The sequence below is a fragment of the Equus przewalskii genome, chromosome 12 (genome assembly GCF_037783145.1).
Source record: "Equus przewalskii isolate Varuska chromosome 12, EquPr2, whole genome shotgun sequence".
Classification (NCBI taxonomy): Eukaryota; Metazoa; Chordata; class Mammalia; order Perissodactyla; family Equidae; genus Equus; species Equus przewalskii.
In genome coordinates, this window is record NC_091842.1 from 40,725,785 (window position 1) to 40,747,055 (window position 21,271).

The 21,271-nt window shown below is 60.3% G+C and overlaps 3 protein-coding genes and 1 long non-coding RNA gene across 7 annotated transcripts; 2 read left to right on the plus strand and 2 right to left on the minus strand.

Moving 5' to 3' along the window:
- Nucleotides 1-204: 204 nt before the first annotated feature.
- DNASE1L2 (deoxyribonuclease 1 like 2) lies at nucleotides 205-3,455 on the minus strand. Of its 3 annotated transcripts, XM_070568746.1 has the most exons (9): nucleotides 3,102-3,201; nucleotides 2,560-2,679; nucleotides 2,109-2,269; nucleotides 1,930-2,018; nucleotides 1,748-1,831; nucleotides 1,569-1,669; nucleotides 1,384-1,493; nucleotides 999-1,250; nucleotides 205-552 (listed from the first exon to the last, which is right to left on the minus strand). In XM_070568746.1, the coding sequence occupies exons 3-9, from the start codon at nucleotides 2,250-2,252 to the stop codon at nucleotides 499-501; spliced, it is 834 nt and encodes a 277-aa protein (XP_070424847.1). In that variant the 5' UTR covers nucleotides 2,253-2,269; nucleotides 2,560-2,679; nucleotides 3,102-3,201; the 3' UTR covers nucleotides 205-498. The 3 variants fall into 3 exon arrangements, with proteins under 3 accessions (XP_070424847.1, XP_008540687.1, XP_008540686.1); XM_008542465.2 differs by having other exon boundaries at nucleotides 2,560-3,455; XM_008542464.2 differs by lacking the exon at nucleotides 3,102-3,201 and having other exon boundaries at nucleotides 1,384-1,496; nucleotides 2,560-3,054.
- Nucleotides 3,455-13,981, minus strand: E4F1 (E4F transcription factor 1). Of its 2 annotated transcripts, none has more exons than XM_070568721.1 (14): nucleotides 13,779-13,981; nucleotides 10,924-11,075; nucleotides 9,757-9,859; nucleotides 7,120-7,313; nucleotides 6,866-6,986; nucleotides 6,533-6,685; nucleotides 6,259-6,428; nucleotides 5,615-5,824; nucleotides 5,235-5,343; nucleotides 4,863-5,080; nucleotides 4,432-4,630; nucleotides 4,218-4,360; nucleotides 4,083-4,145; nucleotides 3,455-3,994 (listed from the first exon to the last, which is right to left on the minus strand). In XM_070568721.1, exons 1-14 carry the CDS (start codon nucleotides 13,939-13,941, stop codon nucleotides 3,638-3,640), a joined length of 2,355 nt encoding a protein of 784 aa, XP_070424822.1. In that variant the 5' UTR covers nucleotides 13,942-13,981; the 3' UTR covers nucleotides 3,455-3,637. The 2 variants fall into 2 exon arrangements, with proteins under 2 accessions (XP_070424822.1, XP_070424823.1); XM_070568722.1 differs by having other exon boundaries at nucleotides 5,235-5,340; nucleotides 13,779-13,958.
- On the plus strand, nucleotides 13,382-14,841 carry LOC103566161 (uncharacterized). Its single transcript, XR_548433.2, has 3 exons — nucleotides 13,382-13,556; nucleotides 13,700-14,055; nucleotides 14,405-14,841. It is a non-coding gene; the product is annotated as an uncharacterized lncRNA (long non-coding RNA).
- Nucleotides 14,842-18,355: 3,514 nt separating this feature from the next.
- Nucleotides 18,356-21,256, plus strand: PGP (phosphoglycolate phosphatase). Its single transcript, XM_070568727.1, has 2 exons — nucleotides 18,356-19,072; nucleotides 19,176-21,256. The coding sequence occupies exons 1-2, from the start codon at nucleotides 18,433-18,435 to the stop codon at nucleotides 19,499-19,501; spliced, it is 966 nt and encodes a 321-aa protein (XP_070424828.1). The 5' UTR covers nucleotides 18,356-18,432; the 3' UTR covers nucleotides 19,502-21,256.
- The last annotated feature ends 15 nt before the right edge of the window (nucleotides 21,257-21,271 follow it).

Below are 21,271 nucleotides of genomic sequence, written 5' to 3' on the forward strand. Positions count from 1 at the left end.
TTCTGCTAGTGAGCACAGGAGCTGCCTTCTGGAACCAGCCTAGTGTGGAGGTGGTCACTTCCCAGCGGGATGTGACATAAGCATGCCAAGTCATCCCTGTCCCCTACAGGGGCTGCGATCAGGGACCCACTGGGCTGCAGGACTGAGGTTTGTGCCCTAGAGGGCTGAGTCCTAAGAAAGGATACGGAGGCTTCGGAGCCGACCTGTGTGTGGCACCAACTGAGCAATTGCTTGTGTTTATTGAGCACAGCCGCGTGCCCAGTGCTCCACGGGTGCCCCTCACACCCTTATGAGGTGGGTGGTGGTAGCCCATTTTACAGATGGGGAAGCAGGCTCCAAATCGTCCCATAAGGTGTCTATGGCCACTTGTCCAGGCCCAGCTGACCTTCCTGCGGCCTCACTGGGGATTGGCCATCCACCCTGAAGGAGCCCTGCGGGGCTGTTCCTTGTGGCCAGAGTCTGCAGGCAGCATGCCCTTGGCAGGCCTCCTCAGGGCTGTCAGTGGGACTTCAGGGTCACCTCCACAGGAAAATGGTCACTGATGGCAAGGGCCTGGAGGGAGAGGGGCCAAGCCTCAGAGGCCTTGTTAAGCAGCCTGTCCTCCTCCAGGCTCCACCTCAGAACTGCCCCCACCCAGGATGGAGCCCACTGGGTATCTACAAACCGCTGCATCTGTGGGGAGCCTGCAAGTGAGGCCTGTGCTGTCCCCCCTGCTGCTACCTGCTTCAGGTGGGGTGGGCGTCTCGATGGGGACCTGGCTTCCAGAGAGGCAAAGGGCATCCTATCACCATCCCAGACTTGGTCCATGCAGCCAGAACTGAACCTCTAAGGGCCTTTTCTAGAAATGCTATGCAGGGAGGGGAGTGCCAGGTGCGCTGAGGTTGAGCTAGCCTTGGGCAGCGGGGAGATGGCGCTTCCTGCCTGCCTGTGCCCGTGGCCTGGGGACCCCAGGACAGTCGCTGCCCCCGTCCCCCGCCCCTGCCAGGCCCAGCACTCACCTGAGTCTGGTCCAGGCCGAATTCCTCCTGGAAGTCGTGCACAGCTGCCGACTGGGGCTTCAGGCTCCTGCGCAGGCGGGCGCCGCAGACTACGATGCGGTCATAGGCGCAGTCCGAGTTGCCCACCGTGGTGTCGGCGCTGTCCGGGATGAGCCACTTGAAGACCTCGCTGCTGCGCAGGCGGATGGCCGCCCAGTCCTCCTCCCGCACGTAGCTGCAGTCGGCGTTGAAGTCGCCGAGGAACAAGATGTCCTGCGGGAGACCGCGGAGCCGGGTCTGAGCCCGCCGACGGGCCGCACCGACCCCCACCTCCCCAGGGCGCGCCTTCGGGGACCCTGGGCCGTGGGGGCCAGAGGGACGGGGCCGTGTGGACGCGGGGGCTTACGTCGGTGCCCCACTTGTCGATCACGTCCAGGTACACGTCGTAGAGAGCGTCGATCTCCACCACGGCGTGGTGCGGCGCCGCGTGCAGCGGGATCAGCACCAACTCCTTGGCTGCTGGGGTAGCGGGTGGGTGTCAGTGGCGGGGGTGGGGAGGGGAGGCGGGGAGCTTTGGGGGCGGGGCCTCACCGGAGCTGGGGGCTGAGAACTTGACCACGAAAGGTTCACGGCTGAAGGCGTCCTCCGGGTCCGGGTACTGGTATGTGTCCACGACCGACACCGCGTCCTTCCTGGGGGAGAGGGCAGTGGGCTCGCTGAGCTAGCCACCTCCTGCCAGCGCGCCGCGGCCCCGCGGCCCCGCCCCTCACCTGTAGACGAATAGATACATTTCCTTGTACTGGTCCCGACCCAGGGGCTCGCTGCTCACGAAGCTGTACTCGTGCCTGGACACGCTGCGGAGATACGGGCCAGGCCCGGGTCAAGGCGCCGCGCCGAGGCCTGGCCTGGGATCCCGGCCCGGGCTTCCGCCGCTGGGCCCTGCCCACCGCACCTGTTGATCTGCTCCATGAGTGCAGACACGGCGCTCAGGTCCGGGTCTCGCACCTCCTGCACCAGCGCGACGTCATAGCCGGCCAGGATCTGGGGGAGGGGCCGGCAGGTGCGGGGTCAAGCGCGGCAGATTCGCCCGCAGAGCCCAGCGGCGGCCCCGCCCCCGGTCCCCGGCCTCACTTGCGCGATGACGCCGCCGCAGGCCGGGTCTGACACTTTGCTGTCCCCGAAGCTCTGGATGTTGAAGGCTCCAATGCGCAGCCCCGCGGCCCCGATGTCCCCCAGCGCCCAGAGAGCAGCCAGTAGGGCCCAGGGCCCGCCCATGATGCCGAGTGGGCTTTCTGGGAGGGACAGACACGGCCCGCGTGAGCGCGGACCTAGAGTCAGACACAGGGACCCACCTCTCTCCGCCCCAGCCGCGGGGGCGCCGGGGCGCGCGGGGGACGCAGGGCCGGGCCAAAGCTGGCCGGCGCGAAGGCGCATCCTCCCGCTGCCCTCTCCAGGTCTCCCCAGGGTGGTGCGCTCGGCTCAAGGCCCACGGTCGGTCTCTTACACCGTGGGGAAACTGAGGCCCAAATAGAGAGACCCCCACTCTCATGCAGCCACCCGCTTACCACGCCGCTAGACTCACCTGGGACGTGGACGGGGCAGAGTCAGAGACTCAATATCTGGGTCGGAGTGGAGGTCTGAGGTCCAAGCTGGGGGTGTGTGCGTGGCATCGGACAGACGCCGGCTTGGTCAAGCAGCAGCTCTGGTGCCCAAGCAGGACGGGTATTTGAGGTCCTGGCCCAGGGAGGGGCCGGACTGCGCTGGGTCCCGCCCCCTCATTGAAGTTGGAAGCCGGAATTCCTGGCTCCCATTCTCACCATAGACCCCCGAGGGCAAGGCGGCAGGGGATCCGCCCTGAGCCTGCTCTGGCGCCCCCAAGCCTGTCAGAACCGGGCCTTCGGGGCCCGTGACAGCCACCCAAGACCTGCATCAGGACTAGGGGAGAGGATCAGCCATGCCCATGGCTCAGGCCTTGTTCTTGTCCCCACCCCCCCAGAAACTACGTTACTCAGAATCTCCCTCCTTGAGCTGCATCCCCTTGGGAAAATTAAGGCAGCACAATCAGGAAACACCAGCCCCATTCCCAGCCCCATGTCTCCTGCTGCTTCTCCTACACATTGTCACCTCAGGGTAAAAAGCTGAGGCTGCTGGGTCTCCGATCTTGGTCCCCTGCCCCAGGACAGCCCCAGGGTTGGAGGCGGTGAGGCAGCACCCACTTCCATCCACCTCAGGAGGCCTCGGGAAGTTGGGGCCACAGCTCTAGGTGGGCAGGGCAACAGCAGGAGGCTGTCTGTCCACATGCCAGGGACACCCACGCGCCGCCAATGTGCTGCCAGCCCCACCAGAAGCCCTGGGCGGGGTAGCCAGGCACAAGAGTCTAGAGGGTGGCCTGGGCAGGCAGGTGCTGCTGTGGGGGGACCTGCCAGGGTAGTGGTGCCAGCCCTCCAGGCTGCCACTGCCGCAACATCACAAGCGGCGGGTTTTCATGTTTTATTGTAAAGCAACAAAAAACTCTGTAAATTTACACTCCCATATGTCCTCTGAGCACCTGAATTCTGTGCCCCATCTTCTCTGCGCAGGCCAGGCAGGCATCGGCAGGGTGCTCAGGGTCCTTGCCCCCTGCGCCAGACCAGCCCACTGGGACTCTGCAGGCATCCAGGCTAGACGATGACCGTCTGCACCTCCAGCTGGCCCTCTGGCGAGGCGATGACCAGCTCGCCAGCGTGCTCCAGAATCTCAATGTCCTCTGACGAAACCATGGTCACAGTGGCCTGCTCTGCGCCATTTGTGCCTGCCCGGGCTGTGAGCACAGTGCCCTCGCTGATGGCCGAGGCCAGTGTCATGGCCACCTGCTCTGTTAGGCTCTCAGGGGTGGCAATGGTGATGGTGTCGGCAGCAGCTGCCTCCGGGCCCAGCCCCGCCTCCTGGTCCATGGTCACATTCTGCACGATGATCTGGTGCCCAGCGCTGGCCTGGTGCACGATCTGCTGCACCACCTTCATGATGTGGCTGTCCACCTGTGGGTGGCTCACGGTTCAGCCCACGAGTCTTACCACAGGTAAGGGTGCCTGGTCTCCCCTCACCGGCCCTCCCTAAGCTTCTCACCTCCGTCTGGGTGCCCTCGATGATCTCTGTGGCTTCACTGGTCTCCGCATCGTCCGCGGTGGCCTGGATGGAGGGTCAGAGGTCAGCTTTGCCCACCCCTGGGCCCCACCCCAGCCCCAGCGGCCCCACATCCACCTCAATGATGTACTCCTGGGTGTCAGCCACCACTGACGAGAACTCAACCAACACAGTATGCGGGTCCTCAGTGAGGACAGTGGCAGCTGCTGCAGGGCTCTCCTCGGACACCAGCAACTCCTCCACCTCCAGCAGGCAGCCCCCTGCAGTGGGGAGCTCAGTCAGGGGTGCCCAACTGCGCCCCTCGCATCCTCCCGCCGCCTGCCAGCCCAACCTTTAGTGCGCAGGTGCCGGTTGAGCGTGCCGTGCTCGGCAAAGCCACGGCCACACTTGTAGCACTTGAAGGGCTTCTCGCCCGTGTGGTGCCGCACATGCCGCACCAGCGAGCCCTTCTCCCGGAAGCCTCGGCTGCAAAACGGGCACACATGTGGTTTCTCCTCCAGGTGTGTCCGGAAGTGCACCTGCTGGGCATTCTGTGGAGACCCACTGTCAGAGTCAACCTGGCCTCAGCCACGGCTTTCCCCGCCTCCCTCTGGGGCCAAGGGAGGGCATCCATGGGCCCGGGGTGAGGGACAGGACCAAGACTGAGCAAGCTGGCGGCGGGGGTGACGAGGAAGGGCTGGGGGCAGGGAACAAGGGACAGATCTGGCCCAGGGAATGGGGAGCCCACGGATGAGGGGGCAGGTGTCAGGGTCCAGGGCCCACCTTGGTCTTGTAGCGCTTGCCACACTCGGGACAGGGATAGGGCCGCTCATCTGAGTGGACACGTCGGTGGCCACGGACGTGGGCAATGGTCTTGTAGAGCTTCCCGCAGTCCCCGCAGCGGAAGCGGCGCTCGTGCACGTGCACCTCCTGATGCTTCTTGAGCAGGTAGGCCTTGGGGAAGGCCTTGCCACACTGCACGCACGTGAACGGCCTTGGCCCTGGGGCCGCACACCATGTCAGGCAGGTCCACCACCCAGGGGCCCCACCACAGCTGCCAGGACAGGCCATCCTGACTGGCCACTGCACGCTTGAGGGTCCATCCTGGTCACCCACAGGCTATGCATGGCCTGGTGCCCCCCCCTTGCCACCTACCTGCGTGGCCCCTTTTATGGGCCTCCAGGGTGGCCGCCGTTGGGAAGGTCTCACTGCACTGAGGGCACGGGTGGGTCCTGGGCACAGCTGAGGCCTCACTGGCCACCTGCTGGGGGACCACAGCATGCCTCCAGCACCCACTGCAGGCTGGGCCTCAGCAGCACCAACGAGGACAGCCCTGCAGCACCCCACCCTGGTAGGCTCCATTATGGGCCCAGGGAGGGCAGTAAACAGATCAGGGAACAAAGTCACTGCAGAAAGTGACACAATTTTCCACTGAAGGGAGCACAGCAAGGAGGCTGGCGGCCAGGCCAGCATGGTGACCTTGTACCCAAGGTCTAGCCCCCCAGATGGAGCATGCTGGCAGCGCAGGCACCTACTGTGTCCACCTGCTCCACCTCCAGCAGTGGCAGTTCTGAGGGACCGCCTCCCAGGGGCTGGGGACTGGACGCAGCAGGAGGGGCTGGCTCCAGGGCCCCCTCCTCCCCAGCAACCCGCTCAAGGACGATGCCAGAGTTCTGCATGGCCTGGTGTAGCAGGTTCTCACGGCTGCCCTCGCTGGAACAAGGAAGCTCCTCAGGGCCCGGGGGCTGTGGGGGAGGCAGAGGGAGAGAGGCTGGCCAGGTGGCGTGGGACATGGCACCCACCTGTACCCACCACACAAGGCAGACCCAAAGGGCCTGGGGCCACTGTGCACACCCAGTATCTTCACTCAGGAATGATCCTGGGGGCCCCAGAGCCTCTCCACCTGCCCTCTTCTGCCCCACCTCGCCCCTCTCTGCCCTCTAGCATGCCACTGGTCTCCCATGTCCCATGCAATCAGATTGAGCACTAGGAAGGCAGGTCCAGGTCAGCCCTGTTCCCACTGGAGCCAGTGCCCAGAAGAGAGCCTGGTGTGAGCGGACAGAGGCTGCCCCCACCTCCGGGGCCAGGGCTCTCCCCCAACAGCCCCACCTCCGGGGCCAGGGCATCCCCCACAGCTGCCCCCACCTCCAGGACAGAGCTACCCCCGAGCTGCACCCACCTCTGGGGCCAGGGCTTTCATGCCCAGGGGAAGCTCTTGCATCTGGACATGGACTTCATGGATGACTGTGCCCTTGGCATCTGTCACCAGGTGAATCACAGGCGACGTCTCCATGGGCTCACCTGTCACTGATGACGATGTAATGGTCCCCACAGTGGAGGCACCAGACCCTTTAAGGCATAACCAAGAGAGTCCTTGAAGAAACCTCCTTGACCAGGGCAGTGCCCGGGCCAGCAGCCAGGGGCAGGGCAGGGAGCTCCCCCGCCACGCTGACCTGCAGGTGTCTCCTCTTTGCCAATAACCATGTCCTTGCTCATGCTGAAGCGGATTTTTTCTGTGCACGGGGTGAGAGACTTGAGGTGTCGGGTCAGTGCACCCGACTCCCGGAAGCTCTTCCCACACTTGGCACACTTATAGGGGCGCTCATCTGTGGAGAGAACAGTCAGCCTCAGGCAGGGACGAGACACAGGCACATCCACAGGCCCAGAGACACAGCCACATCAGCCACACCCTGCAGGGTGTGATAGGTGTCACAAAGCTGAAGGCCAGGGCACCCCCAGGGGCAGCAGCCATGTGCTGTGCGGCTCCTGGCCCTAGGCTGGCTCACCTGTGTGCCGCCGGTGGTGCCGGATGAGTGAGCCCTTAGTCCGGAAGGAGGCCCCACACAGCTTGCACTCGTGGTCCTTGCGGCTGCTGTGGGTGACCATGTGGGCCTTGAGGATGCTGCCCTGTGGGGGAGGGGCAGCGAGGCTCAGGCTCCGCCCCAGGCAGGAATGGGCAGGAGGCCTGGCACCACCAGCCAGACTGCCCCAAGCACGACAGGCCATGCAGCCTGGCCAGCCCGAGGCCCCAGAGGCTCACCGTCTTGAAGGTCTTGTGGCAGAGCATGCACACATAGCGGCCGTCCTTGTTCACCAGCAGCTTGACCTGGGCCTGCTCGCCTTCCCCAGTGAGCCCAGGCCCCTGATGGCTGGGGCTGCCTGGGGCCTCTGCCATCTCACTGTCCCCCGGCTCCGCCTCAGCGGCCACGATGACCTCTTTGATGTGTCCACTGCCTGAGGAGAGGGGGGTCAGCCTGAGCCTTAGGATGCCACAGGCCCTGATGCCTCCCCGGATCCCAGCCTGGGGACACTGCTGGGGGCGGTGGAGCTGTCTCGACCACCCCCTAGTCCCAGCACACAGCACCTGCTCAGCCTGACAGGGTGGGAGGCACACCCCTCCAACTCTGTGGAGCTGCCTGGAGGAGCTCCAGGCCCCCAGGATGTGTCCATCAGGGAGACCCACCATGAGCACAGATGCCCCCTCCCCTAAGCCAAGAGGAACGCAGGACTAGATGTGCATGGGCGTCCTGCCACCTCCAAGGGCGACAGAGTGCCAGGTGCAGAGAGAATAGCCGGCTCAGCTCACTGCCATCTTCCCTGCTTGCTGGCCCAGCTCCCACTAACAGAAGGAGGAAATGACTCCAGGGCTGCCCACTGCCGTCTGTTTCCAGGCCAGCAGGCTAGGGACCCGGCCTGGGAAACTGAGCGCTCTCAAGACACCTGGGACGGCCTGAGGAAGGAGCTGAGCTTTTGCACCTCCCATGGGTGTTGAAGAAACGTGACAATGTGCAAAGCTGAGCTGTAAACACACTTCGCAATTTCTGCCCATAAAAATGACATGTGGGAAAGGGTTGTGAAGCTTCTTAGAAACCATCTCAATCAGGCTGGCGTGTGTTTTGACAAGCTATTCTCTAGAAAGAGAATGGAAGCTCCGTGACTCATAAACCATTCAGGGCTTCTCGCTGGTGCCCTGGCTGACATGCCTGACACTTTATCTTTCCTCGGCCTCAGAAGCAAACTGCCAAAAGGACAGGGACTTCTGCCGGGCTAGGACTTGAGTTTGAGCATGGCACAGCAGACCAGCGTGTCAGAGAAGGGGGAACATGGCTGCCCTGAGTCCAGAGATGAAATGCTACTTGGTTTCCAGGGAAGAGGCAGGAGGGCGGAAGTGGTATCAAGTTCCATGCAGTCCCCTGCAGCCCCCACTGACCATGCCCCCTGACCCAGCAAGGACTGAGCGCCCCCAGGCCTGGGACGCTGGCAGCTGGCAATTTAGGACTCTGGCCGACTCTGGGCTCTGGACCACTGAGCAGCTGACACCAAGGGGACATGAGGGGCACCCAGGATGCCTGCAAAGGGGGAAACTCCCCAAGGTGTCCAGAGAGGAGCCCCAGGAGCACGAGGAGTTGCCAAGCAACAGGCTGGGCCAGATGGAGGTTGTGGCAGTGGGCAGGGGCCTGTAGATGCCGCCCAATCCCAGGGAACTTGTTTTCCTATATGCATCTCCCACCCCAGAAACCAAACACCACACCTGGGCCAGACTATGGCCCCGCCTCCCAGAGGACAACATTCCTATTCCTGAGTGGCAACAGGTGAACACCCTTGTCCGCAGGAATGTCAGGGGGAAAGACAGCATGGAGACAAGGACAGGTGTCCTGCCACCTCCCTGAGGTGGGACTTTGGTGGAACAGATTCGCTCAGGTCTCCTCCACCCCCTCTTCCTGCTCCACCTGGTTCCAGGGACTTCCCAAGGCCAAGTTCTACCTGTTGCCCAAACCTGCTTCCTGTCCAGCCACCCACTCACCCACCTGCCAAGGCCCCTGCCCAGCAGGCCCCCCAGATAACGACCATTCCCTTCCCGACTTCCCACGGCATCAGGCTGTGCTCCCCTAGGGAGGACGTGCGCACAGCCAGCCCCAGCTCCCTCCACCTGTCCCAGCCCTGGGCTTCCCTTCAATGTCCCCCCTGCACACTCATCTGTCCCCAATTAATGAGCATATGACTCAGTCCTGACTTCTCAACACCCCCTCCCTGACTGCACGTTGGCAAGGCATTTGAACTTAAAAAAAGACATTAAAGAGGCTGGCTTGGCATTGTATGCTCATAAAAGCTGTGTGAGAATCAGGGCAGGAGTCGCCACCCCCAAGCAGGAGTGAGCACTGGGGAGGTAAAGGCCAACTTCAGGCATCAGGTCAGGGCCGAGCTGGAGGAGCAGGTGCACCTCATGCATACCTCACCCCAACTCTCCAGAGCTGACTATGAGGCAGGAAGCAAGAATGGGGTGGGAGTGGGGGGGAGGGGAGAAAAGTGGAGAAGATTCTAGAAAGACCAGAGCAGAGATAGTCCTGAGAAGCAGCAGGAGAGAGCAGCCAGCTCGTGATCATACACTAAGTGAGGACTCCCTGAGGCCCAGGAGTGCCCCAGGTCTGCCCAGGCTGCATGCTTCCCCTTTCCAGACAGGGCAGGGCCTGGGGTCCAGTGCCTACTCCTCCTGCAGGCCTGGCCCTGGGGGAGGTGTGCACCAGGCCTCAGCCAGGCCTTGCTCTTGGGAGAGCAGAGGGGCATGGGCAGCAGAGGTCCCCAGCCTCCAGCCCTGACCAGATGGCTACTAGGTCAGCGACACCTGTGGGCTAAGAGAACCATGCACGGACAGCCACAGCGGGGGCGAGCAGCTTACTGACGATGTCGGGCGCATGGCTGATGTCTGCTGTTAGAGCGGCCGCCTCCACCACAATGTGGGCCACAGTGATGGGCTCTTCTGGGCCTGCCGCTGGCACCACCTACCGAAGGAGAAAGGGGACAGAGGGGACTCATCCTTGGGGCTCCAGAGCTCCCTTGGCTTGGAGAGTGCAGGCTTGGGTTTATGTCCATGTAGGATGGCAGGGATGGGACTCTCGTCTCTCCCAACAGGACCACTGCTCTGAGCCCAACTCCTAGCCTGGCCCCTCCAAATCAGGCCCAGGGGGTCAGCCCCATCACTCTAATGCCTCCGGCCACTGTAGGCTATAGGCTGAACATAGAGCAGCGAGTGCCCTCGGGGGGGACTCCAGGAGGAAGGGGCCAGCAGCTCCAGCTTGAAGCTCGGCTGGCTGTGCAGGGCTAAAGGTGAGTACCTTTACCCACCAGCCCCAGGCAGGGGGTCAGAGGAAAGGGGCTGGAGGTGTGGCACCAGGGGCCTTCCTGGAGAAGAGGGCATGTCCAGGAGGGGCAGATAAAGAACACAGGGTCAGAGTGAGACAACTTTGGGCCCACTGTCCTCTGGGCCACTCCCAATGGTGACCTGAGGCAACTGATGGCTCTTGGAGCCTCCCTTCCCACTTCCATACGCTGAGTATGACGAGACTGCCCTATGGTCCTTGAGAAGACTATGTGTGGACAGCCCCAAGCACGCATGGGGAGCAACCAAGTTGGCCATTTTCATGCTGAGGTGGCAGGACTCATGGAGCTATGCTTCGTTTGGGGGATCCCAAGGAACTATGTGTAGAGAACCAGAGATAAGCCAAAAGGACAAAAGCCCCCATGATATCCCTGAGCCAAGACAGGCCCTTGGGCTCCAAGATAGGAGGGACCCTGGGTCCCAACTGTGCAGGTTGCAGCCAGAGGCTGCTGAGAAGGGCAGGCCATCCTGAGCTATCCAGGAAACCCCAAGCACCTGTAGGCTCTTGCTGGCAGGGCCCTGACCCTCCCTCACCCACAACCAGATGCCTCACATGGAACCAGCTGCACAGGTCCATCCCAGTGCACCGCTGCCTCCTCCTGCTGTCAGATGAGCCCAGGGAGGAGGGGAGCACAAGTGTGCGTGTGTGTGTGTGTATGTGTGTGGTGGCAGCGGGCGGGGGCTCACCTCCTGGCCCAGCAGTGCAGTGGCGGCAGGGGTGGCGGGCAGGGCCTCCTGCGGGGCCCGCTGGCAGATCTTCTGGAGCTTGTGCTGGACGAAGTCCTCCAAGGCAGTGAACTCCGCCTGGCAGCGGCCACATCTGTGCACGTCGTCCTCATCTGCAACGAGCCTGTGGTCAGCGAGGCTTGGGAGGGCCTCCAGCCCCCCGCCGAATCCACCCAAGGGTGGCATCAGAACCAGAGGCACCTTCCCCAGCCCTCCCACAGCAGCCGAGAACACTCTCAAAGCCTAGGGTGCCAGCTCCCATCCTCTGGAGGTCTGCAGAAGTGACGCCCCACCCCAGGGAGAGCAGCATCCAGCGGAGGGTGGCCCCGACCACATACTTAGGCTGCAAGAATCCACTGAGGCTGCTGTGCCCAAACCTCCACTTCAGAAATGATAGGGAGGGGCCGGCCCTGTGGCCAAGTAGTTAAGTTCGCGTGCTCCGCTTCAGCGGCCCGGGGTTTCGCCGGTTTGGATCCTGGGCACAGACATGGTGTTGCTCGTCGGGCCATGCTGGGGCAGCATCCCACATGCCACAACTAGAAGGACCCACAACTAAAAATACACAACTATATACCGGGGGGCTTTGGGGAGAAAAAGGAAAAATAAAATCTTTAAAAAAGAAAAAAGAAAGAAAGAAAGAAATGATGGGGATCCAGTGAGTAGCTGGTGGGGGGTAGAGGGATTTGCCCAAGCCAGGCTGGGGATGATGGAGGCCCAGAATCTAAGATGCTGGTGATCGCATGTGCCCTTGGGCACTGCAGTGACCATGTTTGGGTCCATTTCTTTATCTGTAAAATGGGCCAATCCACTGTGTGTGTGCAGAGTACAACAGGGGTCAGTGGGCTGGTGCCCACAGGGCTCCAGCTGAGAGGCCAGCCCCAGCAAACATGGAGAGGCGGGTGCCCTGACCTGTGACCACTCTTTTCTCACTCTGACTTCCAAACAGGCAGTACCTCCCTGCTCTGGTAAAGATGCCTAGGGTGGAACTTCACAGAGGGACTCCACGTCCCAGAGCCATCGCACTTGAGTCCCGCACCATCTGGCCTGACCAGCCAGTGTCTGCCCCAGGTCCTGCAGGAGAAACTACCCGCTCCCTGAGTCCCTACTGTGTGCCAGGCACTGCACTGAGATGTCACCAAATCCAGTCAGCACCCGGGGGAAATGGAGATGACTATTCCCATTCTAGAAAAACAACTTGAGATTCAAGGCCACCCTGGTGAGCACTGGGGCCAGCATGTGAAGCTGAGGGTCTACTCCAGATGCCCTGCCGTTTGCACAGAGGGAAAGGGAGGTGTTCCTCCGCTTCCGGAAAAGACCGCCAGTTCCCATCACCTCACACGCAGTCCTACATCAAAGTCAAACCCAGGCCTGGCGCATAGAAGGAGCCCGAACAATGTCTGTTTAATTAATGAGCAAACAAAGGGCCAAAACACAGCCATGACTCGCCCATGAAGGCCACCTGACAGAGGGTGGGCCCCTCCACATGGCTCACAGTCACAAGTCAAGCACTGAGGTGCCCACCACGCTCTTAATCCTCCCACTCCACTCGCCGAGTGTGACTCGGCAAAAGGGTGTTGCTGTCGAAGGAACCCCCACCACAGAACGGGACACACCCAGTCCCATATAACACTGGGACAAGGCCATGGGCAAGCCCAGCAGGGCACAGGAAATTCCAAAGAGACTCTCGCCCAGGTTGGCTATGCCTTGGGCGGTACTGCCCCTCCCCAAGCTGGAATAAGGAACAAGAAAAAAATGTACCAAGAATACGAATCCTCTGGGGCCACAGGCCACCACTCCAATATCACTAGCCAACTCCCTCCTGTCTGGTTCAGGCTACAGCCTCATGGGACAAGGGCAGAGGGCAGAGACCCAAGTTCTGTGTTCAAAAGCTATCAGTGCCCCTGTGAATGAGCCCTCCACCTGTCCCAGCACTGTTCTCAGCAATTTATGTACATGCTCTATTCTCATTCTCACCTCGGCCTCAGAACCCAGAAGTGAAGGGAGTGGGGTGAGGAGTCACACAGTTCTGGGATCCAATCCAGTCCTTGCTACTTACTACCTGGGTGACCTGGTCACTTTCACATCTTTGAACCTCGATTTTCCTCATCCACAAAATGGGAATAACAATAATAATAGCATCCGGGGTTGGTCTGAGGATGAAAAATCGGATGCAGGGTGAGTGTTTGATACATGATTATCAGCTGCAGCATGTCCATTCTGTAAGGGGAAATAAAGGCTCAGAGAGTGTGCGGTGACCTGCTCAGGTCTAGTAGCTAGAAAGCAGCAGGTCTGGGACGGAGCCCGCAGGCTGGCTGCAGTGCATCAGCTCTTGCCCCCTGGGCTCTGCTGCTTCCCCGAGGGCCAGCCCAGAGCCCAGAGCCCGGAGAGACCGAGGCCCCGCCCTCCTGGAGCCTCCAGCCACACCCGGGCCCGGGACCCAGTGACCCGTCAGGTGCAGTGGGAGGGGGCCCACAGGAGGGCAGGGCCGTGCCCGGACAGGGAAGCAGGGGCCGGGCCGCGGGCCTGAGAGTGCAGGGCTGGCGATGGAGGCGTCGGCGGACGTCTACACGGACAGCTCCAGAGACTTGGCATCTGTGAGTATCCATAAGGGGGCGCCCCGCAGGAGCGGCCCGAGGGTCTGAGGAAACCTGGGGCCTCGTGGAGGGCTCTGAGGCCCCGCGCGATCCCACGAGGTCCGCAAGGATTCCAGGTCGCGGAGGGTCTGTCCCTCCCGCAGCTCAGACCATCGGGGCATCCGCCAGCCTGGGCTGAGCCGCCCCCACCCCGGCCGCGCCCTGCCCGTTCGGCCCGGTTACCTTCCTCGCTAAAGGGCGCTGGGAGACCGAGGAAGCCGCCGGGGGCCAAGGACGCCGCCGCCGCCGCCGCCGCGACCCCGCCCTCGCCTGCTTCCCGCCCAGCTTCGGCCCGGGCTTCTGCCGTATGCGCGGCCGTCACCTGCACTGCCATCGCGCCCTCCATGTCGCAACGCGCCGCAGGAAGATGGCGGATTTACGACCGTGTCGTCATAACAACGGGCCGCGCCGAGGAGAGCGAGAGAGAACGATAGGAGGAAGACGACGGGGCGGGGCCAGGGTGAGTTTGACGGACAGGCGGCGGGGCGGGGCCTGGGGTGTGGCCTTGAACTGCAGAGGCGGGGCCAGGCTCGCTGAAGGAAGAGTTGCGGCGGGGCTGCTGGGAGGGGCGTGGGAACGCGGAAGCGAGCTGACAGGCGGCGGGGCGGAGCCAGAGGAGAGCCGTGGGGCGTGGCTTGGCGCTGCCGGGACGTGGCCAGGCTCGAGGAACAGCTGACTGGGGCCGGGCCCCAGGAGGCTGGGCTGGGTTCTGGGCTGCATCAAGGCTTGAGAGTCCGAGGAGAGAGGCGAGCGGCCTGGCAGTGTCACCTGGCCAGCTCTGAGTTACTGCTGTGGCTGCGGCCCCCCAGAATCGGAGCTCAGGAGAGCCGCTACCAGGACATCGCCCCAGCTGGGACCAGTAGTGTGGTGCTCGGTGCCCTCCGACCCCCTCGGGTGTCAGAATCTCCTTTGATGGTTGCCCGGATCCCGGGAGAAGAACTCAAGCTGGGGATGGCTCACGAGTAGCTTCACTAAGCCTTTTATTCTTTTGTGTATTTTTTAAGTTGTGATAAATACACATAAAAATTTACCTTAGTGACATTTAGTACATCCACAATGTGTAACCATCACCATCATCTAGTTCCAGAACATTGTCGTCATTCCTAAAGGAATGTACCTTTATGTACCCATTAGCAGTCACTCCCCATTCTCCCCTGCCCCAACCCCTGGCAACCACTTTCTGTCTCAAGGGATTGCTTTTTCTGGACATTTCGTATAAGTGGAATTACACATGTGGTCTTTTTCATCTGGCTTCTTTTGCTTAGCATAATGTTTTTGAGATTCATCTGGGTTGTAGCATGTGTCAGTGCTTCATTCCTTTTTATGACTGAATAACACTGCATCATATGGATGGACTGAGGACCCTTGGCCCGGCAGGAGCTGGGATGTGTGAGGCACAGATCATACCACCGGAGGTCAGGCTGGGGTAATGAAAGGGCTGCTTTCTGCAGGGGGCTTGCTCACCACTGCAGAGTTTTAAGCAGAAGGAGTGACAGTGTTTCAGAAGGATCCCTCTGACTGTTGTGCAGAAAAAGGACCTCAGGGCCACAGCAGAGACAGGAAGATCTAGAAAAGATGATCTCTGAGAGGGACAAATAGGAGGAGGAGCAGGTGGCGGCTTATGGAGCATGAGAGATCTGGGGGACTTCTGTGAAGGGAGGACCAGTAGGACACCTCACTTGAGGATGTGCTGAGGAGTAATGGGGAGGCCAGCATCAGAGACAGAGGAAGTTCCCCAGAGGAATAGAGTAGGGAAGGATTTCAAAGACAGAGGACAGCCTGGGTGTGTGTGGACATGAGGAGGAGCTGGCCCAGGGGACACGGAGAGCCTGCTCTGCTGTGTGCACCAGAGCCTGTGGGACAGAGTTGTCAGGGGAATGCCAGGGCTCCTCCCTTGTTACTCCCTAGGGATCAGAAAAGGTCATCCTAACCCAGTGCACTCTATGACCTGCCTCAGCTGGAGCCCAGGCAGACTAGCGGGTAGAGGAGAGGACAGGTCTGAGGTCACTAGGGGGCAGAGTGGCCAGGGGCAAGCAGGGACACCAGAGACCCCCTTCTCACAGGTGGCTGCCTTTCCCATCCTGTCCTCAGCATGGCTTCCAACTGCACACTGTGTTTTACAGTCAAAACTATGTTCACTTTCTGTGGCCAGAGCCTGACGGGAACTCCATCATCTTTTATGATGGCTGCTCAATCTCCATTCCTTGGATGTACTTTATTTAACCAATCCCATGTTGAAGAATATTTAGGTTGCATCCAAATTAGTTTGCCACTCAAGTCCTTTTTCAATGACCCCCCTTTTGGCTTAGCTCATTGGAAATGATAACATCTGTGAAAACAGATCCAATAGCTGCTTGTATTTTCTAATACAATTTAAATCCATGCAATACTATTAAGGTTAAATAGTGTCTGTCCTTGTACCACCTAAATTCATGCCGTGTTCTGCCTGCAGTAGGGCTTCCTCGCTTGGGGGACCCTGGGACCATCCATTTGCGGGTATATACTGAGTACCTGCTGTGTGTCTGGAGTGCGTGATCATGATGTCCTCCTCTCCCATCCAGACGCAGGGCACCTCACCCAAGGTCAGTCCTCCCCAATAAAGGGCATCATCCCTTCCAGACAACTCCAGTACCTTGTCTGCAACCATCCCCTCTCTCAATACTGACTGTTCCATTCTTCCCACTACGCCACCTCAGTCCCTAAAACCTACAGGGGATGTTAAACCAAACGGATGCAGCAGAGCTTGGCTTTGGGGTCAACTGAATTTAATCCCAACTCTTTGTTGTCCAGCTGGTGACTCTCCGTGGCTCAGTTTCCTCTTCTGTAAAAGAGGAGACTAACAATCCCTGCCTCTCAGGGCTCTCCTGTGATTCCAACAGGGTAATGCAGGTAAGAAGCAGCATTCAGTGCCTAGATGCTTACTGAGTGCCCAGGAAATCAAAGCACTGGGCAAGTATTCTACGAGCAGGCACAGGCCAGACAGCAACAGCGTTTCCCATTCTGGCCAGTGTACGACATACACTGGATGTTTCCAGGTGGTTAAAGCAGGGTTTGTGATCATCTGTCAAATCCAGTTTTTCCCAGGTTCAGCTCCACCACCAAAACTGAGTGACACAGGCAGGAAGCTCTGGGTGGTGGGTGCACCAGGCAGGAACACTTCGCATGCCCCGCCCTTGTGGGCCACGGCCCCTGTCCTCCTTGAGTTCCCAGGCCAGCAGAGACCAACAGAAACAGGCCGTATGGAAACAAACAGGGCCCTAAGGGAACTGAGGTCACTGGCTTTACCTTGTGGTCTTGGGGATGGGGGGGAAGTCCAGAAGACTATGTGGAGACCTGGGGCCCAAGAGAGGAGCAGGGGTTTGACACTCTAGGAGGTGGGGTTCTGGATCCCCTGGCACAGGGTAGGTTCTCAGGAAACTGGGGCCCGTTATTCTGCCACCCCACCCTATTGAAAGTAATAACAATGAACATACATCTATCCTATGAACCAGCAATTCCACTCCCAAGTATATGATACCCAAGAGAAATGGGTGCCCATGTCCACAAATGAGTGTGTAGGAATAAGAACGTTCACAGGGGCATTATTTACAATAGTCCAAAACTGGAAACAACCCAAATGTCCATCACTTGGAGAACAGATAAAGGAGGGTATATTGTTACCGTGGCGCATGCAGCAATTAAAAAAAAACCAGAAGGATGGATTTCACAGACATGTTGATGCAAAGAAGCACGACTCATAAGAGTACACGGTAAGATCTCATTATAAGATGGTCTAGAACAGGCAAAGGAGGTTATGACTCACTCTATGGTGACAGAAGTCCGAAAGATGATTGGGGGAGGGGTATCTGCTATTGACTGGATAGGAACGGGAGGGAACTTTCTGCAGTGATGGAAATATTCTGCATCTTGCTCAGTTGTGTTTACACAGGCGTATAGGTATGTAAAATTTCCATCAACTTGCACACTTAAGATTTATGCACTTTATGTTACGCCTCAGTAAAAGTTAATAATATCCAATAATAATGATGACGTAGCGACCAATTACTGAGTGCTGTGTTCTAGGCAGTGTCCTTCTCTTAAAGATTCCAATCCCACTGTCTTGTAATTACTTGTTCACATGACCACTAAGGCACAGAGAAAGCGTTTTTGCAAAGGACTGGAAACGAGAACGCCAGGCTTGTTGGGAAGAAGGCACGGGCTGGCTGTCAGGACTGGCCGTAATCGGCCCATGCGCCGACATCGTGTGCGGAGCGTGTCCCGCGCGGAGGCCACCGCCTGGCGCCGCCCAGGCAAAGGTGCGGACGTGACTCTAGCCCAAAGGAGACAGCAGCCCCCGCGCCACGCTCCTGCGGAGAACCCCGCCCGCCCAACCGGAGAGAAGCCAGCCAATCAGCAGCCGGCCCGGCCCGGGGTCACTCGATTGAGGGCCTCCGTCACCTAGGCTGACCACGCGCCTCCAATGGGCGAGCTGCCCTGCGACCGCCAATGAACAGCAGCCTTACGTCCTGCGCCGGCTCTAGGCTCTTCCGCAGAGTTTCCGCAGTGAACGCTCCACTCCGAAAGCCGGTTGGCTCGCTGCCAGCCAATCAGCGGGGCGCCCCGGGCCGGCAGCCAATGGCCGCCCGCCTCTCCGCGCCGGGCCGCGACGGTTGGCCCTTAGCTCCCGCAGCCAGCGGAGGCGGGGGCGGATTGGCGCAGGCGGCGTCCAATGGGCGGCGCGAACGAAGCGCAGGGCCAATGAGCGCGCCGGGGGCGGGGCGGGCGCAGCGGCGGGCGGCTGCGAGGAGCGGCCGGTGGCGGCGGCGGCGACGGCGGCCACGGGCGGCGGCGGGCGGCCATGGCTGCGGCGGAGGCTGGCGGCGACGACGCCCGCTGCGTGCGGCTGAGCGCCGAGCGGGCCCAGGCGCTGCTGGCCGACGTGGACACGCTGCTGTTCGACTGCGACGGCGTGCTGTGGCGCGGCGAGACGGCCGTGCCCGGCGCGCCCGAGGCCTTGAAGGCCCTGCGGGCCCGCGGCAAGCGCCTCGGTTTCATCACCAACAACAGCAGCAAGACCCGGCAGGCCTACGCCGAGAAGCTGCGGCGCCTGGGCTTCGGCGGCCCGGCGGGGTCCGGCGCCGGCCTCGAGGTCTTCGGCACGGCCTACTGCACTGCGCTCTACCTGCGCCAGCGTCTGGCCGGCGCGCCGGCCCCCAAAGCCTACGTGCTGGGCGGCGAGGCCCTGAAGGCTGAGCTTGAGGCCGTGGGCGTCGCCTGCGTGGGCGTGGGGCCCGAGCCGCTGCAGGGCGAGGGCCCCCGCGCCTGGCTGGACGCGCCGCTGGAGCCCGATGTGCGCGCCGTCGTGGTGGGCTTTGACCCGCACTTCAGCTACATGAAGCTCACCAAGGCCGTGCGATACCTGCAGCAGCCCGGCTGCCTGCTCGTGGGCACCAACATGGACAACCGGCTCCCGCTCGAGAACGGCCGCTTCATCGCGGGTCCGTGCGCCCCCGGGACGGGAGGCTGGAGGGCGGGCGGCCGGCCGGCCCCTCCTGTCCTCTGACCCTGGGAGCTCTCCTCCCCTCCCTCTCCGCCCCGCAGGTACCGGCTGTCTGGTCCGAGCCGTGGAGATGGCCTCCCAGCGCCAGGCAGACATCATAGGGAAGCCCAGCCGCTTCATCTTCGACTGCGTGTCCCAGGAGTACGGCATCAACCCGGAGCGCACCGTCATGGTGGGAGATCGCCTGGACACGGACATCCTCCTGGGAGTCACGTGTGGCCTGAAGACCATCCTGACCCTCACTGGAGTCTCCACTCTAGGGGATGTGAAGAGTAATCAGGAAAGTGACTGCATGTCTAAGAAGACAGTGGTCCCTGACTTCTATGTTGACAGCATAGCCGACTTTTTGCCCGCCCTTCAAGGTTAAAGATTTAGTGTCTTTAATCTCCAGAATAAAAAAAATTGAAAATCACTTACCCAAATTAATAGGTGGGGCTTAAGCATCTGCTCAACTAAGCGGCTTCAAAGAGTAGACTTGGAGTTAAGCAAAGGCACTAGTTGTTAACCTTGTACGTGAACGTTTGGGGGGCAGTTTTGTTTACAGATGCTTCTATTTCAAGATGCTCTTTTAAGCTTGGAGGGTATTGTGGGGGTCCTAGACCTTGGGTGCCTTTGGCAAGGGCTGGCTTAGCATCTGTCCAGGATTCAGGTAACCTCAGGGCCTGCTGCTGGGACTGAGGCAGGTCTGGGGGTGTCACGTATTTTATTGAGAATTTCATTCAGGGATCAAGCTCCCTTGCAGGGCAAAGGGAAGGAGGGGCTGATTATTTTGACTGTTGTGAGAAACTTGTACAAACCGTCTCCAGGGCCCCATCAGTGGTCAGCAGGGGAGACTGCTGCTGCATCCCAGCCCCTCACCTGCAGGGTGGGAGTGGAGGACGGGGCTGCTCCCAGGTGTTGTCTCCCTGTCCTTTGGGTGCAGAGTTCTGCCCTCACCACCACCACCCCACACTTCCTTAAAAACCACTCTGATGTCACAATTCAGTGTTCCGTTTCAGATACCCAGGGCTGCCGCTCCGCACACATGGTTGCGCAGTTCCGTAAGCTCAGCCCAGCTTGGCTTTCTCAAATGTGCATTTAAACCCGGATGACTTGGACTGAGCAGCCAAGGCCGTGCATGGATGCCTTCGCTGAACTCTGGGCTGCCTTGCAGGGAGCTCAGAGCAGCATTGGTACAAAAAAATTTTTTTTAACTTTTGAACAACTTTGTCAAGTGGTGGATTGAATCTTAAGTGTGTTGATTAATAGCTGTGCTCTGTCTCATAGGGAAAATCCCACTGAAGAAGTCTCCGTGCCCTGCAGCCAGCAGCATGGCTAAAGGCGTGTGCTAGCCAAGGAATGCCTGTCACCCAGGGTGCCCTCTGGGTCGGGGAGGAAAGAGGTGTCCCCAAGAACAGGAAGTCCTTTTACAAAGCATCCGATCTCTTTCTGTCCTCTTGTTACCCTTGGTTGGGGTGGGGTTAGATGTCAGTGGTGCATGAGGCCACCTATCTTGGCCCTGGAGTCCCTTGTCGGTGGCCAGTAGGAGGACTGGCAGGGTCCGCTGGCTAGCCAAGGGTTCTTGGCAGGGGACCTTGGCCTTTTCAGTCTGTTCCCTCAGTTGCTGACCTTTGGGAACAAGCCTGATAAGCAGACTCTGGCCACACTTGTAGGGTGGGGTCAGGGAAGCTGTTCCTTTTGGCCGACTCCTTCCCAGTGCCTCGCCCTGCACCCAGTGGCATCTGCCCACAGCCTGTAGCTTCTCTTCTCACCCCAGGATCCCAGTGCTCCTTCACTCATTCTCTAAGAGTTCTCAGAGCAATAAAGGCTATCCCAAACCTTCATCTCCTCCCAGGCCTGGGGTGTCTGGGGTTTAGACTCTGCCATGGGGCAGCACAAGGGCAGCCGGCGCCTGTGAGGTTGGTGGTGCTGACGTTGGCTCTGTGAGGTCGGCTCAAGGTGGGTCTGGATATTGAGCAGGCCTGTCAGGGCGTTGTCACCCACACCAGGAGCACGTGGCCGGTGCAGCAGCCAGTGACAACTCCCCTCTTCTGCTGGGCAGTGGCCCAGGAGCCTGTGTGTGCCCCATCTCTGCCCCTGTTGCACTGTGTGAACCCAAATGCATATTAAACTCTCAAACCCACGCTGGCTCTGGCGT

Coding starts and splice junctions, on each gene's coding strand:
- DNASE1L2 (XM_008542464.2), bottom strand. CDS start 2,252: ATGGGCGGGCCCTGGGCCCTACTGGCTGCTCTCTGGGCGCTGGGGGAC. Junction 2,019..2,108: donor GCGGCGGCGTCATCGCGCAA/GTGAGGCCGGGG, acceptor CCCCTCCCCCAG/ATCCTGGCCGGCTATGACGT. Junction 1,670..1,747: donor ATGTATCTATTCGTCTACAG/GTGAGGGGCGGG, acceptor CCTCTCCCCCAG/GAAGGACGCGGTGTCGGTCG.
- E4F1 (XM_070568721.1), bottom strand. CDS start 13,941: ATGGAGGGCGCGATGGCAGTGCAGGTGACGGCCGCGCATACGGCAGAA. Junction 11,076..13,778: donor AGCGCCCTTTAGCGAGGAAG/GTAACCGGGCCG, acceptor GGCTCGTTGCAG/ATGAGGACGACGTGCACAGA. Junction 6,429..6,532: donor CAAAGAGGAGACACCTGCAG/GTCAGCGTGGCG, acceptor TATGCCTTAAAG/GGTCTGGTGCCTCCACTGTG.
- PGP (XM_070568727.1), top strand. CDS start 18,433: ATGGCTGCGGCGGAGGCTGGCGGCGACGACGCCCGCTGCGTGCGGCTG. Junction 19,073..19,175: donor GAACGGCCGCTTCATCGCGG/GTCCGTGCGCCC, acceptor TCCGCCCCGCAG/GTACCGGCTGTCTGGTCCGA.